The following is an 18,557-nucleotide window of genomic DNA, read 5'->3' on the forward strand; positions in this document are numbered from 1 at the left end:
CAGATTTATTCCCCTTTTCCCACGAGATTAACCCCTCTTTCGCGATAGAGGAGAGTCACCCCGGCACACTATCTCTTCAACGAGAGAGAGAGAGAGAGAGAGAGAGAGAGAGAGAGAGATTTATAAGCCGAAAGTATGGCCCCCAAACGGAGGGAGACATGCACCAATGGTAATCCCGCATCCAACAATGGAGCCATCGGCCCAAGGCGTTTCTGCTAATACGAATACAATGTCGAGTATGGATAATTCATATCCGAATATCCAGGTACTAATTGCCATCTCCACTATTCATTGAGACATAGGTATACACATGAATTCATTTTAACAACTAGCTTGAATTTATTTTTCGATAGTTAACGAACTCCTAGGGGATCGCATGTTAATTTTTTCCGCAACCATAGATGACCTTGCATAGATTTATGCATATGGCGCATTGAGGTTCGCACAAATCCTTGTACCCAAATACAATCATTGCATCATAGTGCTACGCGACAAAATCATATGTAGCAAGAAAAGCGTATAAGGTTACCTTGAGGTTTATGCACATAGATAGTACATATACAGGAAAGATTAAATGAAACATACATCAATGGCACATGAAAGGATCTTGCACTAAAAGCCTTACATCTATCTTATGAAGGTTTCGCATTGAATAACGATTAAAGAGTTTACCTTGTGCGGCCAAACCATGAGTTGAATACAACTCGCACAATAATTTGGGAATTATTTTACATTATAAGATAGTCTTACACCGTTACAATTTTTTCTCGCATTCATTGAAAGGAAAATAAAGTCAAGTTAAAATTCTCCATGGTATCACTCTTGATCCCAAGGGGGAGAGCAAATATGCGAATGGAAAGTTTATCAGGACTATTCTTCCAACGTTTGAAAAAGAATATCATTGCTTTTGTTGGTTGACCAAACAATGTTCTAAATGCTTTTGCATTAAACTGATTGTTGGATTGTGGTTTGGATGATTATTCCAAGTGCTTGTGATTGCTGGAAAATTCATGGCAGGAGTTTGTATTAACAAGTTACCATGGGGATAAAGAAAGGTATTCTTGGAAAATGATATTAGGGCTGATTACCTTGATTGTGTTTGACTCTTAATTGGATTAATTAAGGAAATGATATTTTTGCGTGGGTGGATCATCTCCAAGGTCACGCCGCGTTTCAACCCAAGAAGGGCACTACTCGATTCACGGGCCAAAGGTTGATTGGTGAAAAGGCCAACCACAGAAGTTGTGTCTCACTCCTAGGTTGCTTGGGGTTAGATAGAGCTCGGGACACCCTTTGCCCGTTCGGAGAGGAGTTGAAGACTGTCGTGAGCCCAACGTCTGAGGCATTGGAGGATCCTATTCTAGATAAAGGATGAAAATTATGGTGCCATGTGATTTGGACCAGGTACTTCTGCTAGGCAGAAGGGAATATATAATTTCTCCTGTATGGATAGGAGACAAAGATTAACTTGAAGATAAGCTAAGGAACTTTCTTGTCAAAAGGGCTGCTTGCTTTGTATTTGTATCTGTGCCATAAATTACACAAACAAACCTCGTTCCCTAAAAGGCCTAATTAAAGAAACTGATTTTGAATGTCACACATAAATGTAATAGGACCTAATTAAAAAACTAAAGGTATCAAGGGAAGCGGGTGGGTAAAACCTCCAACGGGTCTGTCCTATGATAGGGTGGTCCCAAAGAACTGGGAGGCTTCTCACAAGGTTTTATCGTCGTTCGACCTTTAGGCATTGCTAGGTTAGAACCCGATTCATGCCGTTTTAGGGGACGAGAATGAGACTATGCCCTACGGACAGAGAGAATAAGCGGCGCATCCCTCTCACTTCCCATTCTCTTTGAACCAAGTGCGACATGGATCTGCTTCGAATTGGGTATCTCTGCGTAAAGTAGGATATCCAGAACTCAACGCTAGAATGTTGTCAGGGACTCAAGTTTCAAGTCGATCCTAGTGGGTTCGGCCGCAGAGTTCTGTTGCAAGGTGGACTCGAGAAACCCTAGGCAACAAACCCCGTGACATTCCATGGGAGTGCCGAGCGGCATTGCTTAGACTCGTCTCTCGATGGACCGCTAAAAACGTGCTTGGACAGCCAATAGGCGGGCACGTTACATGTCTCGTTGATTCCTCATGCCAAGATGAGAGGATTGGCTACTGCCCTAACTCCCATGCATTCTGTAAACACATCTGTATAGTTGAAACCTGTAAAATCTACAACAAAAATTAGGAGAATAGGATGTAGCAAACTCATGGCTCCTGTAATGAGAGAGATGAGAGCTGCAAATTATCAGATAGGCCTTTCAAATGCATCCATCAGCACTAAAATCACACAAGCTACATTAATCTGAGGACCAGGCTGAGGGAGTAATCAAATAGTGACATCCACTGGAGACAAATCCCAAGGTGAAACGATGCTGAAAGTGGAGGAGCAACAGGCTGGAAACCAAAACGCAGCAGTCTCTAGGGCTGGAATTGGTAACACAACAATGTAACCACCCAAAAGTAATGGCAACTGATCCTAGCAAGAAGCAAGAGCGGGGGGACAGCTGGAGGAGGGAAATCTGATGCAGGGCCACCTGTAGGATTCATAAATGTAGTCAGCAAGGCAGCAATTAGGGCGACAGGCTGATGATGTCAGCAATGTGCAGCAAACGCAGCCTATTATGAGGCATCAAGTGGCTGGTGGCAGCTGATATCAAGTCACCTGATGCTGATGATGTGATGATGTTGTGGCAGCAGTTGTGAAGACTGGACAGCCATTCAAAGGAGAGCTGATAGCTGAAATCTGCAAGATAAGGGGTGAACTGAGTGAAATGGCAAGCCTCCTACTATAGATGTGGATCCTCCCAAAGTTTGAAGTTTGCTTATGAGACACAAAAACTTTGGTAAAGTTTGACTTTTAGGGCTGTTTTAATGAGCTAATGAAGATTTAATATGTAATGCATCTTTTTGAGGTTAATATCAGGGCAACTTAACTGCAAACTTGTTGAGGCATTTGGAAGGCCTATCTGATAATTTGCAAACTTGTGTCATGTGTGCACGTGGAACTTAACTGCAAACTTGTGTCAACACGTGTGCACGTGGAACTTTGAGCATTTAGAATCAATTGCAAGCATGTGATGGACTAAGCCCGGTAGTAGCTGTGGCAGAGCTGGACAGATGGATCTGGTATTCTCCTGGAGTGGTCTCACTCTTATACCATTATGCTGAAAAATGCCCATGCACACTTCAAGTATGTTCAAGAAGAGGGAAAAGATTCGATAAAGTCTTGACAAATGAGAAAGAGGAGCTAAATACAAAGTACAAGGCCCCTCGGCCTGCCTTTCTAAAGGCTAAGGCCCAAGATTTGTACCACCTAGGTTGACACCCTTGTATAAACCACCTAGAGTATGTTCACACATAGATGGTAACATGTGACACTCAACGAGAACCACATCTTAAGAAATTGTTCACACAAAGCAACACAATATATCTCTCAGCTCTGATTACACACACAAATCTTGATGCATGATGTAGATGGGGATGCAATATTTTAAATAACAGCTGAATACACAGTAGAAACTCCCTATTTACCAAGTCTGAGCTTCACACCTGCTATCAGATGCTTTTCAAAGCACATAGATTGTGCTACCACATCCAAGAATAAATGACAGTTAATAGACACCAAACCATACAAAATATCAATCACATAAAGTACCTGGTCCTGCAAATTTCTCACACATTCATCTATTCACAAAGTCTATTGCAAATCTCACATTCAAGATCTACTTACAAAGGCTTTTGCTCTTATAAAAAGTAAGCATATTAACTAGTTGTCTGTAAGAGTCAGCCATCACTCTGATATTGCACATGCAGTTATTAAAATCAAATGACAATGCAACCTTTTAATGGATAGACAGTGCATATCACTTCATCACTAGACTATTTAAGTGAGCACTCACCGTGACTTTTGGTGCTTTGTGTGTCTGCTCATTTATCTGCTCTAGAAGTGCAATCAGTCTTTCTTCTGAAACCTGCATAGTCAGACCCAATATTACTTCCAAATAGAAGTTCCCAGAAAACAAGGTGCTTTTTGCAAACACTAATAGCTCCCACCTTTTCCGTGATCTGACCCATCTGAGCACTTCTCAAGAGAAGATCCTCAACACCTCTAGCTTTCTCAGGTTTAACCAACGCAATTCTTGATACTAACATGCACTCAAAACACAATAAGTTCCTCAAAACCATGCATAGAGTAAACATCCTTTTAAATAAGCAAAACAAAAACTGCATCACTTTTGGTCAAAGATTAAACGTGTCTTAGTAATATCAGCTTTTCTTTGTTTTCCACAAAGAAGAAAGTTTATTCAAAAGTATAGCCTTGACCTATTCATGTTCCACTATTCCACTACTCAGAGAAATTAATATTCAGAGATGTTTGCACCTATTTCTCTGTCAAGATAGTAGAGGTATCTGCCCCACACATCCCTTCTGTGAAAAATTTGGGCCACCACAAAACTCAAAATGGGGAAGAAAGCAAGGCACCAATGAGCTGAATACAAACCGGAATGCACAAATATTAGGCATGTGAGCAAAAAAGCTGCTTTCAAAATGACAGGCTCCCTATCATATGATGCAAAACTCCAGAGAGGGATGCCCTTGTGGAAAAGACGGACGGGTGGCCAACAACCAACCAATGCCTTGATTATAGATAGATTGGAGGGCATTGCTCCACTGATTTATAGATAGGGTTCACAAGGACCATACTACTGTAGCACCCACTGCGCGAGCCTAAACACCGATGCAGTAGATTTGCAGCTCCCTATGAAGGATGTGCTTCAGGGCAAAGGAGTTGCATCTCTGTGTGCTTTGTGCAAGCATGGGACAGCCAGTTAAGTTCTTGCCAATGGCCAAGCAACTCTAGTTGTCCCAACAATTCAAGCTCACCTGCAACTGTGGAAAGCTAATCTCAGCAAGCAATCTCCCCAATCAAACCACCACCTTGGCAGATATACAAGCAGCCCTCGACTCATACCCCTTATAAAAAAAGAACAAGTGTGGGTTGCTTTTTACTACTCTAAAAGTAGCACCTAATCCAAAACTAATCAAAATTTTGTGAAGTGGACCTATGGTTGTGAACATCATTTGCACCCTTTTCAATCAATCCAACCAGTAGAAGTGATCCCCTCTCCATACACAATCCCATAAGTGCAGGTGCAACCTTGCATGTAAAAGAGAACAAGCAAAGCTGCATGCTACTGAGCTAGGAGAGGTCTATGCACACTAATTCTGCCATTGGCAAAGGAAGACTCGCCAAGTATGAATGAGACAAATTAGTGGCCCAATACACTGACTATTAGTGGTCCGCCAACTGACCATGAACTTGCTGAGATAGTGTGAACTAGGCAACCCTGTGTGAAAAAATTTGTGATAATCAGCCATATTAAAAACTGAAAGGACTTTGATAGATACCATTGTTGTGGAATGAAGATCCCTAAGCTGACTGAATTACCTCTAGAACAAGGAAGAAGTGAAGGAAGTCCAATTCTATTATCTCAAACTCCTAATGAAGCAACCTCTTTGAATGAGCAATGTGCTCAATGTGGCTCTCACTACTAATAAGTTCTACATAGAGGAGGAGGAAAGTTACCCTTCCGTTATCCACATACAGATAGAGAATGGGGTCACAATCAAACTTCTAAAAATCATGAAAGAAACAATCAACCCTAAGTGATACAAAGTGTTTCAACCCTGAGTAAAATTGTGATCAAGAAAGTGCATAGATGTACACAGAATTGCGCATTTTACCAAGAGTGCAACGCAAGACATGTTTCACTAACGATACATTTCAGTATGCAACGTTTTTCGTCCCCGTTTCACTCCAAGGGAAAAACACAATTCTCTTAAAAGAACTCTGAATATTTGCATTCTAAATGTGTTATTTTGCCATTTCTGTTAGCACTCATGTGTGTCATCTATGGTCATATCCTGCCTGTCAGCCTTAGTCCAAGTCAAACGAGGACATTGGAGCTCCAACAGTGTATTTTTATATGCACTTTTTCCCACACATTTTAGGTGAAGGTCAACATTTTATGCCAAGTAGCTTGTTTTCCTCATTTCTGGGCAAGCAGTTGTTGCCATAGGCAAGATCGACATTATCAGGCAGGTAAGCAGCATAAAGTCCATTTTATCTGGCATTTACAGCGTTTACAACATGTCCAACCTGCGTTACATGCAGGTTTGCCATTTTCAGTATGATTGCCTAATTAGAGCTTCCCTCCACTATCAGTCAGTCTGCCAGCCCTCCTCACCATTTTGTCTTCATCCTCACACCTTCATCTCACACCCTCATTGACACTCCGTGCTCCGTATAGAAACTGACTGGTGTAGCTGTGTACTTCAGCTTCTGTCAGTTTTGTTCCTTCAGTTTCACTGCATTCTTGTGGTCTCCTGCTTCTCTATTTACTCTGTGTTCGTGTTCCTTTCCACTGCACAGTTCATCAAAGAGAAGCCTCCCTTTGTGCTACAGTTTGCTGGCCGGCACCATCATTGTGCTGGCAGCCACATCAGACTGCTGGACGTCACCATTGGAGTGCTGACCAGCCTGCATTTGACCAGATTGGGTGCCCCGCATGGTGCATTGATCAGAACCAGCCCTTTGCAAGCTGCATTTTCTGTCCCAGCTCACCCTACACTTTGAGTTTTGCAGCCACATGTCTTCTTGCAGTAGCATTTTGACATTCTGCCTTGGTTGGACCCGTTTCTGATCACAGATCTGCCATACAGCAGCCAGGCAGGACCCTTGCAGGCTGCCATCATCTTTTTCAGATCGTTTTCATCAGCAGCAGCAGCAGCATTTCCATTTTTTATTGTTGGCAGGTATTTTTGAAGGACATAGATGGTACACCAGTATTATTCCTAGGACCATGTGATTGCATAAGTAACAACCAAGACCGAAGAAGACTAGCCTTCCTACCTAGTACTGCCATGACCATGAGGATAATCGTAAAGACCACCAAGGCCATGATGTGGATTGACAAGCGAACCATGACCAGGTTCCCCCCCCCACCACCTTCATATCATCCTCTCCCTATTCCCCTTCCAGTGGCTTCAAGTCCATCATTGGCAACTATGGTACCACCTATTCACGTACACATCCTACCCTCTCCCCAGTTCCAAAAAGCTGGATGAGACAAATTACTCTCTCCAGTCAAGTCATGTTGAATGCATCCTCCATACTTTTGACCTATAGGAGTTCATCATAGTCCCTCATCATTGACCTACGATGGATCCCGAAGTTGAAGCGACCCAAGAATCAGCTCAACACCAGAGCCTTCTCATCTCTCTTATTGAGATGTACAAATTATGTGCTCGTGCATGTACAACGTATCTGTATTGCCCCAAAGGCCTAGACCCGATTGGCATCCTCATATTAGGTTCAAACATTCACACATCAAATAACCCTTCTCACTACACTCGTTATTGTTGATCCTTTCTCTATGTACTTTCTTTATTGCTTGAACTCTTAAAACTATTGTGAGTCTATTTTTGTTGGCACATCTGTATCCCTCAAGATCCCTTGCCTCTACTCATCTTCTCTGTATCTCCCTCATCATGGCTCCTCTGCCTTTTCATATTGATGCTCAACATGCACACATTGGTTACTCATCTACGGGTGTTATGTTGAAGACTTCTTGTGTTCAGACCTAGGTTTCATTGAGGATGCTCTCTCTTGGTGCTCCAAATGTTCTAGATGTTAGATATGATCAATGCCCCACCCTCATTAGGTACTACCAATGATCCATGGTGCTCAAAGTTGTAAGGCCCCCATTATGAGGAGAAGCCAAGTGTGAGCCCGGACATTGGTGGAGTCCTGACTTGTATATCAGATGAGGTCTACGTGACCGGATGGCAAAAAGGTGACCATTGTGGGTCTAATCTTTGGGTTAGACAGAGTGGTTAAGCTGGTAGCAACTCGAGGCACATTGCATTGAGTTGCGTAGTAAGGGAGTTAAAAGGGGCCCCTATTGTGGGGTCCGGGGGCCGCGGAAGCGGCCCCTGGCTGGGGGGTCCCAGGGGGGCCAGCGGCCCCCCTGGCGGGGGTCCGGGGGCAGCGCCCCCGGCCCGATGGTAAAGGGAATATTCCCTGGAATATTCCCTGGCCGACTAGTGGAGGCTCATATGGTAGGTCGGTCAGCAGGCCGACCTAACGACCTTCGCGGGCTATAAAAGCTAAACCCCTTCGCAGCCATCTGACACTCATCTTTCACCCAGTCAGAGTTGTTGTTCCAGCTAGCCTTAAGCTCTTCACCTATCTTCTGTCTAGATCGCCATCTAAGCTTCACTCAGTGGAAGCGCACGGGTGGACAGAGCCATCTTTGTATCAGTTGTTTGGAGTTAAAGAATTTTACTGATTCTCCTCTTATCTGTTGTGTACTCTCTATCTCTTTCTCAGATTCTGTTCGCTGCGCCGTGTAATATTTTACACTAGATTTAGAGGGGGATGACATATGGAAGAAGCAGTCTCAATATTATTATTGTGGCAAGAAGGAACATCTCTAGAAGGACTACAAGACATTAGCAGCTTTGTGAAAGGAGGAGCGGACAATGACAAAGAGTGATGACTCTCTTGGCGAGTCTTCATCATCTACAAGTCTAGATTTAGGCTCCATCCATGCAGTTCCGACACAGATTGCAAGGGCCTCCCTTCCAACTTGCTAGTACGGGTAATGCAGGTCATTCTCACAACTCTCCAGTGCCAAAGAGGGAGTGTTACAGGGTGGTGAGATGGGGTGGTTCGACCTCATCTATACTTTCATACAGGTGCACAAGATCCACAAACGGGTTACCCTAGCACATCATCTAAAACTTGGCAGGTTTTGAAATCTTGGAGCTAGGATTGACATCCAAGTTCATTCTGAGCTGTTTTCAGAAGGGGGATTGGCTCCAAGTCCAAGTTCACATGCGGGGACACTTTAGCGGTCAAAGGCTAACCATGGTAATTTATTCATTGCGGCATTGATGACAAGATGGTCACATGTGCTACTTTATAGGTATTGTTCACAGACATAGAGAGCTATAATGATTCTTCTTTGTTTTCGGAAGTCGATATGATCGACATCGACATCCAGTTCTCTCTAAGGAACCTTGATAGTGACTTGTGTGCTCACTACTTGGATATCCATGGTCCTGTCTTATGGTCATTGTTCTATGAATTGTGATGGGTCATTATCATTGTATATTGTATTGTACAATATCCCATGATCTAAGAGAGGGTGTTAGCAGATATGTCACTTCATGTGTGAGTCTATGTATGTGACGGTGGACTAGGCACATTAGAGTATTTTAGATATTTTTCAGGTGCCTCATTTATGAGGTTTTGGTCATTTTATGTTGGCCAGCCTGTTTATTGTTATTTTATTCAATTGGCCGGCATGATGCATATTTGGCATTATTTCATGCCTATATATTCAAGCTTCCTCCTCTTGTGTCAATTGCTCATCTGCATACTTCCATAGCAAGTACCAATGCAAAGAGTGAGCCAATGCTAGTGCCCACATAGCTGGTAACTCACGTTGTTTCTATATTGTCTCATATCTTGGCATATGCATTCCATTTCTCAAGCATCTCTTTCTACTTGAGTACTTTGTGCAATGTTCCTCTTTTCTTTGCAATGTTTCTCTTTTCTCTTTTCTCGTGTTACACGGTATACTTTGTATCATTATCCTTAGCACCTTGATGATCATGATTGTAAAAGGGCCATTGGGCAAGTGAACATGAGGGCACTATCCAAGTGGTGCCATTGCATAGGATTTTGTTTGAGCATGACACTTTGCATAAAATCATGCGCTGGCATTGTGTTTTTGTGAACGGAGTGCTTTGGATGAGTGAAAAACATGTCTTTTGGCAAGCACCCATCCAAGGATGAAAATCCCCTTGCATTTATACATACTTTCCCTTTTCCTTCATCAAAGAGTGGTCAACTTGGATCCACCATATTCATGGAGGAAGCTCATATGGCAATCTCCATGGTAGTATTTCTATGGCAGCAAATGCCACATACCTCCGTATATTTGTCAAAAGTGATTGCAACAATGGAAGCGTAGAAGACTGTTGTAATAGATTGCACAACACAAGAGAAGAGAAAATAGAAAGCAAACGAAAGAACACTATAAAGGAGAACTCAAAGATATGATCAAGAAATGAAATCCATATACCAAACACAAGACAATCGTGTATAACAAACTCACTGCCACCGGCTCCCTCTCTCCAACAAGACCTGCACTGAGAATCTACAAGTGGATGATGATACCAAGTGAGGAAGAGGGAGCGGAATAGCTAGGCATAAAATAATGCCAACAAAATAACATGTCCGTCAACATACATACACACTCACCCACCAATAAATGCCATAAATCATCAAAACGAAGAACATCAAAAATACCTAAAAGATCCTATAGTGCTTAGTCCACAAATACTAATACAGTGCTCCCTCATGAACTAATTAAATTGCTAACACCCTCTCTCAAATCATGGGTGAGGTGATTTGATACAATACAATGATACAATGATAATGACTCATCTAGTCTATACAACAAAGACCACCAAAATAGGATACCCAAGCAACGGATGATCAAGCCACCACCAAGGTGTTGAGAAACCCTTCACCCTTCACACGCAGTTTGCATTTTTGCGTTTCTGCGTTTTGCATTTAGGGTTTGCATTTAGGGTTTGCGCTTAGGGTTTGCAGCCCCAAAAAGAGGCGCCATCCTAGAATAACTATGCCTCATCATCTTCCTTGTGCTACGGCACCCTTGTTCCCTTGTATCACATTCACTCCATGATTCAGAACTTCATCATTCCATTCATCAGAGTTTCTTCTCTCTTCTCTTCTCTTCTCCATGTTTGCCGAGTTCACTCCGTGTTCCTCCCCGCAAACCCTACTGTCTCGCTGGTACGTCATCTTTTGACATGGTATCAGAGCTAGATCTGCTCAAATAGCGGCAAAGATCCTCCACTCCAGTGAAGGCAAAGACCGGTGGCGGGTTCGGCATCCACTTCTCTTCTTCTTCCGCTATATCAAAATCTCGTTTTTGCAGATTTCAAGTATTTCAGCTTGCTTCCCACACTCTAAATGCAGAGGACATCGCGGTCCAAGCTGGCCATTGCTATCTACAACAGTTTGGCGCCTGTTTCCAGCCTATCACACACTATTCGGAGCTGATTTCGAGAGACAGTGATTGTTTGATACCATCTCCTCGTCAGTCCGCTCCACAATGGTTGCTCGACTCCTTCCTCCTCTTCGACTACCCAATCCGCTCAACTGAGAGACAGCGACTGTTGCCCACTTCTTGCTCATTTTGAGCCCCACCCTTTCCCACCCTCGACTACTCGGGTTCGAGAGGCTATCTCTGGGAGCTCTTCGGCACCCGAGATACCTTCTTCCGCACGACCGGTGGCACTTCCTTCGTCATCAGACATTTCGGAGTCCGTGATCCATGAGTTTTTGGATTCCCTATCTACTTCAGAGGGGGATTCAGGGGGGGATATTATTTCTTTACCCTCAAAGGGGACATCTACTTCTTTGACTTCAGCGGGGGCCCCTCCACCTCCCACCTCAGAGGGGGAACCTACTCCACATGAAGTTCTTCACTCATCCTCTACTTTCTTGGGGTGGTTGTCTTCGACCGGTCATCTCTTCTACCGATACCCAGGATCTAGAGGGTCTACCTAGATCGGGACCCTTGGGTCTTCAACAATGACTTGGTAGCTAGGCCTTCGTATTCCTTCCAGCATGGAGTCATGGAGCTAGTGGCTTCTCTCTCGAGGTTGAGTTTCGGTTCTATAGCTCATCCAATCTCCTAACTATCTTCAAAGGTCTCCTTTCAGGTGGTATTCTCAGATTACAGGGTGGCTCTTCTTCGTCACTTGGTCAATATGGAGCCACCTCCCGAGATCGAGTACGGGCATATCCTTATGGTTCTCGGCACCACACAAAGTCCAACATTCCTCCTATGTATTGCATGTTTTCATCATCTTTGTACTAGGGTGCTTGGGCAAGTGAACAATTATCCCACAAGGAACACTGTCCAAGTGGCACCTGCTACATACACATTCTTCAGCGTATGTAGCATTGCATCTCCACCTCACTCTTCTCTTGTTCCCCTTTTTGGGCCTGAGAGGGGGTGTTGAGAAACCCTTCACCCGCAGTTTGCATTTTTTGCGTTTCTGCATTTTGCATTTAGGATTCGCAGCCCCAAAAAGGGGCACCATCCAAGATTGACTATGCCTATTTATAGGTCACTCTCTCATTCATTCCTTACAGCTGATTCATTCAGTCCGTCACCTCTTCTCTTCACCTTCTCCACTACCCTCACACCCCTTGAGGAGGACATTGCGGTTCATGGTTCGTGGCTGTCTTCATCATCTTCCTTGTGCTATGACACCCTTGTTCCCTTGTATCACATTCACTCCATGATTTAAAACTCCATCATTCCATTCATCAGAGTTTCTTCTCTCTTCTCTTCACTTCTCCATGTTTGCGGAGTTCACTCCGTGTTCCTCCCCGCAAACCCTATTGTCTCGCTGGTACGTCATCTTTTGACACAAGGTGCCTCAAAGAGAACTTGATGTTGATATTAATTGTAACAAAACCTAAAAATAGATAAGAATCATAGCAACTCTCTATGTCTATCAATAATGCTTCACAATAGCATATATGACCATCCTATCAACAATGCCTCTAAACATACCTGACCATAAAGCCTTTGCCTTCAGCCAAACCACTATCTGTCTCCTCATGCAAGCTTGGACTAGGAGCCAACCCCACTCTCTGTCATTATACAACCCATCATGATTCTAGATGTCAATCCCAACTCCACAATTCCAAAACCTTCTAGAGTTTAACTGATGCATCAAGAAAGTCCCTCTCTAGACCCTATGCACCTGTATCCCCAAATCACTATAAAGAAATACTCTGACACACACAAATAACAATCATAAGACAAAGCACAGACTGATAAAAGAACTCAGTTAGGATTAGGGTAACTCAGAGACAATGAACACAAAAAAATAACTAAGGTGATATAACTGCTGAATATACAATGCTCATACAACAAACACACTATGCAGTGAATGAATACTAAACCTCGAACTCCTGTATCTCAAGGATCAGGGCAGGGGTAATGAGTTGGCAAATGTGTCGTACTCTGAACGGATCCTGAATTGCAACAAGGCAGCCTCCGGATGTCGAATACCAGCAAACGCAGCAGTGAGAAGCTAGATCTGAAGCAGACCGCAGTAAGGAGAGAGAATATGCAGTAAACGCAAGCTGATGAGAGAGAAAACAGCCAAACGCATGCTGCTAAAATTGGCGACAGCAAACTTCAAAGGACACAGAAAATATGTCAAACACAAGCTGCACAACCTGGCGACAGCTGGCAAGAGTTGGACGACAGCTGTAGGAGAGAGAAAACTACCAATCGACAGTTGGAGCAGCTAGGCGACAGCCTGCAAAAAGCAAACACAGGGCTGTGATGACGTGGCAAACTATACAGCAGCAAGCCTACGCAAGAACAATAGTCGCCTGGTTGGGATTAGCTCCAAACTGCGTGAAGAGGGCTGGAAATCAAGCGACAACTAATGGAGACAACAATGGGCCTCTGTGAACGGGGTGTGGGCAACAAGCTGAAACACCTAAAATCTGCAAAAACGAGATTGTTTTACTGAATAGAGGGCAATATACTTATTTATAGAAAATTTGGACCCTCCCAACTGGGTTTGTGCTTATGGGACACACACACTCTCTAGGATCACGTTTCTTTTAAATAAACTAAGTTTCTTCATTAATTAAGCAAGATTTGGGGCTGTTTAAGTAAAGCTAATGCATTTTTAGCTCAACACTTACCACCCTCTCACACTCCCTCTCTGGCATTGGAGAGTCGTGAGGGATGACCACGTCACCTCTACTAGAAGGCATAAAAAAAAGGGGCTACCAAACCCTTCCCTCAATCTAGAGAAAAGAACTCTTTCCACACCTTGGCCTTCACCTTGGCTAGAGGATCCAAGTTGAAGTCAAAGGAGAGTGACTCGTCGGAGGAGTCCATATCCTGCTTTTTCTTCTTCTCCTTCCGTGAAGCCACTAACTCCTTATAATCCTTGTGCAAATATCCCTTCTTACCATAGTGATAGCATCAAACCTTCAACTTCTTTCTATTCCTAATTCCCCTCTCTCTAAAGCTACAGCTGTCTCATCTTGGCCACCATGCTAGGATGGAAGCCTCCCCTATAACCACAAAGACGCATCATGCTCAAGTAGCATCAAGAACATACAGGTAAAGTTCACTAGCGTTGATGATGTCTCAAGCCACAAAGCATTGGCTACTCCATCAAACTCTGATGGGAGATTGTAAAGCACGGTCCCAACAAGATGAGCTTCTTGAAGCACAGACTGTATATGCCAAAGCTAATCCTATACCTATGTAACACGAAGTAAGAATGACTAGGTAGTATCCTCTGGCTCAAACTTCATTTGTTGGAATTGCCCATAGAGAGTCATAGCATGCATAGTCAATGGAGCCTCGTACAACATCTAAAGCTTCGCCCATACCATTGAAGTTGACTTGCGTGATGTGACCGCCGGTAGAACCTCTCTAAAGATACATTCGAGGAGCAAAATACGCACGGGCATCATTGGAATCCCATGTAAGTAGAGCTTCCTCATGGTTGTCCTAGTCCCAATCATCAAGAAGAGGAATGGGAAGTTGAGGACGCTCAGGTCATGAAGTTTGTCATCACTAGAATAGCAAGGAGGAGCCATCTAAAGAGGATAGGAAGAGAAGATAACGAATAGAGAGAGAGTATAAATAAACACGACAAAGACTGCACGGTCAAGAGTCCACATGCAATGTAGAGAGAAGTTGATCAGAAAATGACTGCAAAACCGGAGATAATCAGGATGAAAAAAGTCAAAAAACGGTGCTTTCAACTGAAAATATTGTTGCCAAACCTATAGAAGCATCCAATGCTGAAAACGCAACACCTAAAAGTCAAAATGCAGACATGCAAAGTATTAAATGCAGTCATCAGCATTAAAATAATGCAAAAAATCAAAAATGCAAATAGCTGAGATAAAATGCAGGCTTCTTGGGTAGAAAATCAGGCCGATTTGTAGCAGGGACAAGTCGCTTGGGCTGCAGCACATAGTAGGAGGCTGACCAGCAGCAAGAAGGTGTGAGGGCAGACTGTCCACAATAGAAAACAGCACCCGGAGCTCGAACAAGGACGCTTTGATTCCGTGTCAAAAGTGGGTGAAGCGTTGGAAGCACAGAAGACTGCTGTAATAGATTGCACAACACAAGAGAAAAGAGAAAACAAAGGAAAACGAAAGAACAATACAAAAGGAGAACTCAGAGATATGCTCACGAAATGAAATCCATGTACCAAACATGAAACAATTGCGTATAACAGTGACTCGCTAGATATGTGGGCACTGGCACCAGCTCCCTCTCTCCAATAAGACTTGCACTAAGAATTTGCAAGTGGATGATGATATAGACTAAGGAAGGAGCCGAATATATAGGCATAAAATAATGCCAACAAAATAACAAGTCGACCAGCATAAATAAACAGTCAGCCAGCAAAAAATGCCATGGATGATCAAAATGATGACCATAAAAAATACCTAAAGCATCCTGCAATGTCTGACCCACAAATACTAATACACAGACTCACTCATGAGCTGACAAAACTGCTAACAATATTTCCTCATCACCCCAAATGTGTGGTAAGGATAGATGGTCTTTTTGTTATGTGATGTTGAATCTATCATCTAACCACCCCTCTTTTCCCCTATGGGCACAAATACTTGATCATTTTTTTTAAAAAAGAAACAAGAAAAGAAAAAGAAGATAAGATAGTTCAAAGCAATTTCATCGTCTTTGCATGTCCTAATAGACTACTAAGCTGCCAATGAGTACCCTTTATCCAAACCCCTTGGCTTATCTGGGGTGGCCCTTTGGGCTCCCAAGGTAAGATAACCATTGCCTCTGTAGTCTTGATAGGTTCTTGGGCAACCATCATGCATCCATAGTTGTCAGGTACGAAAAGTACGGTACTAAATGGTACCTTAAGATTTTATAAGGTACGGTACGATATTAGTACCGAAAAAAAAATTAACTTCATTATTTTGAACTATAGATGATAGAACAGATGTTTAAAGTTTAAATAGCAATGCTATTGGAATATATAAGATAAATACTTGAGGGTAACACGCCAAAACCTCTATGGCATATGCCGCATGCGCAACATGCACTACAACTTAAGAGTACATACATAGGAGTGGATACATCATACATGAATGATCATACAAATAAGAGGCATGTATGCTTGAGAGAGAGAAGGTTGAGAGAGAGGGAGAGGTGAGAGAGAGAGAGAGAGAGAGAGATAAAATGATATGAGATGCTTTATTAACATCTACAAGAGGCCAAAATGACCTGTGAGACCAACAATTACCAAACAAACCAATGAACCACCAAAGGTTTTGGTAAAAGATTTATGAATTTTGTTATGGTTTTGTTTGGCATTGCTAAGGCTAAAGTAGCTACCGATGGTACATTCACTAATTCGTGTACTCTCAGAAGGTACATTAGGCCAAGCTATCCTCTGGCCTAGTTTTATTAGCAATGTGTACTAATGCTTTGGGTTGGGTGGTGCAAAATGAGCTGTGAACAAAGGTAAAATCAACAGGATTAAGCTACTTGATGATTCTCAAATGGTGCTGAATTTATTTATTGATGACACTAACATATTGTGAAAAATGATGGGACATCAATTAGAAACATATGGAACTGCTTGAATACCTTATGTATGGCCTTTGGCTCTAGGATAAATCATAACAAAACATGTATGAGGAGTCTAATCAAGCTTCCATCCCCTTTCTTGGTTGATCGATCAAGGCTACAAAATCACCACCACCACAACAACAACAACAACAATAGTCAACAACCCAAACCACCAACAACAACAACAATCACGAAAAAAAAAAACCAAAAAAAACCCCCAAAAAAACCAAAAAATTTGTACGAATTCGTACGGTACGGTACGGTACGAACCGTATAGTATGAACCAGTTCGTACTACGTATGAGTGCAACTATGCATGCATCCCTAGATAGATACCCTGGCTACCTTGGGGTGGGACACCTAAGGTATGATGGGCTGAGATATACTTGCAATCCACCTTGGATTCCAATTTTGGGCCCGAGAAGGTAAAGAAGGTAAATTAGAAGTTAAACAAGGTGAATTACCAGTTACACCTTAACTAATTATTTTAAAACAGCTCCAAAACTCAAAATTATCAAAGTCTCAATGTTCTATAAGCACAAACCCAAACTTTCGGGAGAATCCATATCTATAAATAGGAGGCTACCCAACCACTTACTCTGTTCTTGTTCAGCAAATTCTCCACAAGCTGCTGCCTACATCCACCGTTGTGTACACCCCTCCCCTAGCAGATACCTCAGTCTGTAGTGCAGCAAGTCATTGTCCAGCTTGAAGCAACCAATCCAAATAGTGTAAATTGTTGTGTTCACTGGAGGCACCTCCATTGCAACCTGTCCACATCATCTCGCAGTAATTGCCAGCCCCAAAGGCTGCATTTACACCTGTCCACATCATTAGGCTAACAATTCGGGCCCACAAGCTACCCTATCCTTTAGGCTTCTTAGCTTTAGGTTTTCCATTTGTCTTCCACAACACACTTTCCCTTTTTTTTGGGTATATACATGTTGGGCTCTGTATTTCAATAAGAGATTAACATTCCACAAGTATTATTGGGTTGGAGACGTAGGTTGTTAGCCATTCCCTTGTGGTTTCATCTTCTTTTGAGCCTCCTCCTCCTACTGGCATGGAGGCTTCATCTCTCAAGGCCAATCTCCAAATATCTCTTCATGCTACCATGGCAATCTTCTCCCTAGCTCTTTCAATTGAGGTGCTTCCTCCTCCTCCACATGGTTCTTGGCACACAAAGACTAACATCAAGCTGCTATTGCTCCTTTGCTATCAACATTCATGGTTGACAAAGGTTCCTATGTTTCATTTGGTACCTACAGGTTTCGGCATTATCTTCTTATCCACCACATCACCATCCCTTTCCTATTGTATGTACCCTTTGCATTGCATGATCATCGTCTTTGTAAAAGGGCACTAGAGCAAGTGAATGATTTCCTCCCACAAGGGGCATTGCCCAACTGGCACCTTGCTACATGAGCGTTGTTAACCCCAAGTCGAGATGGTGGAAAAATGAAGGAAAAAGCAAAAGGAAGATGGAAAAAGAGCAAAGACACGCAGGCGGCCTCTAAAGATGAACCGGGGCAGAACCGGGGCAAAAAGCGCAACTTTAAATGAAAAGGCACCTCAAAAAACTCGGAAAACTCTTGTAAAAGAGTGCTAAGCTCCTTCCTGCGCCAACTGTAAAATATTAGATGGGTGTAGGCTAGAGGCACAAGGCTAGAAGAGGGAAATGGAAAAATGACCTTACCACAGCTTGTATATAAAGTTCAAAAAGTGA

At 42.9% G+C, this 18,557-nt stretch overlaps 1 protein-coding gene across 1 annotated transcript in view; it reads right to left on the reverse strand.

Annotated features, from left to right (window-relative positions):
• The window catches only part of LOC148033971 (double-stranded DNA-binding family protein), a 59,479-nt gene that overhangs the window by 10,831 nt on the left and 30,091 nt on the right, over positions 1-18,557 (reverse strand). The window contains exons 5-6 of the mRNA XM_087681952.1: positions 4,108-4,199; positions 3,954-4,025 (exon numbers count right to left, since the gene is read on the reverse strand). Coding sequence (XP_087538078.1) covers positions 3,954-4,025; positions 4,108-4,199 — 164 coding nt within the window. The remainder of the gene's footprint in view (positions 1-3,953; positions 4,026-4,107; positions 4,200-18,557) is intronic.

Source organism: Lygodium microphyllum, chromosome 7 (genome assembly GCF_053477565.2).
Source record: "Lygodium microphyllum isolate KBCC chromosome 7, Lygodium_microphyllum_v1.1.10, whole genome shotgun sequence".
Lineage (NCBI taxonomy): Eukaryota > Viridiplantae > Streptophyta > Polypodiopsida > Schizaeales > Lygodiaceae > Lygodium > Lygodium microphyllum.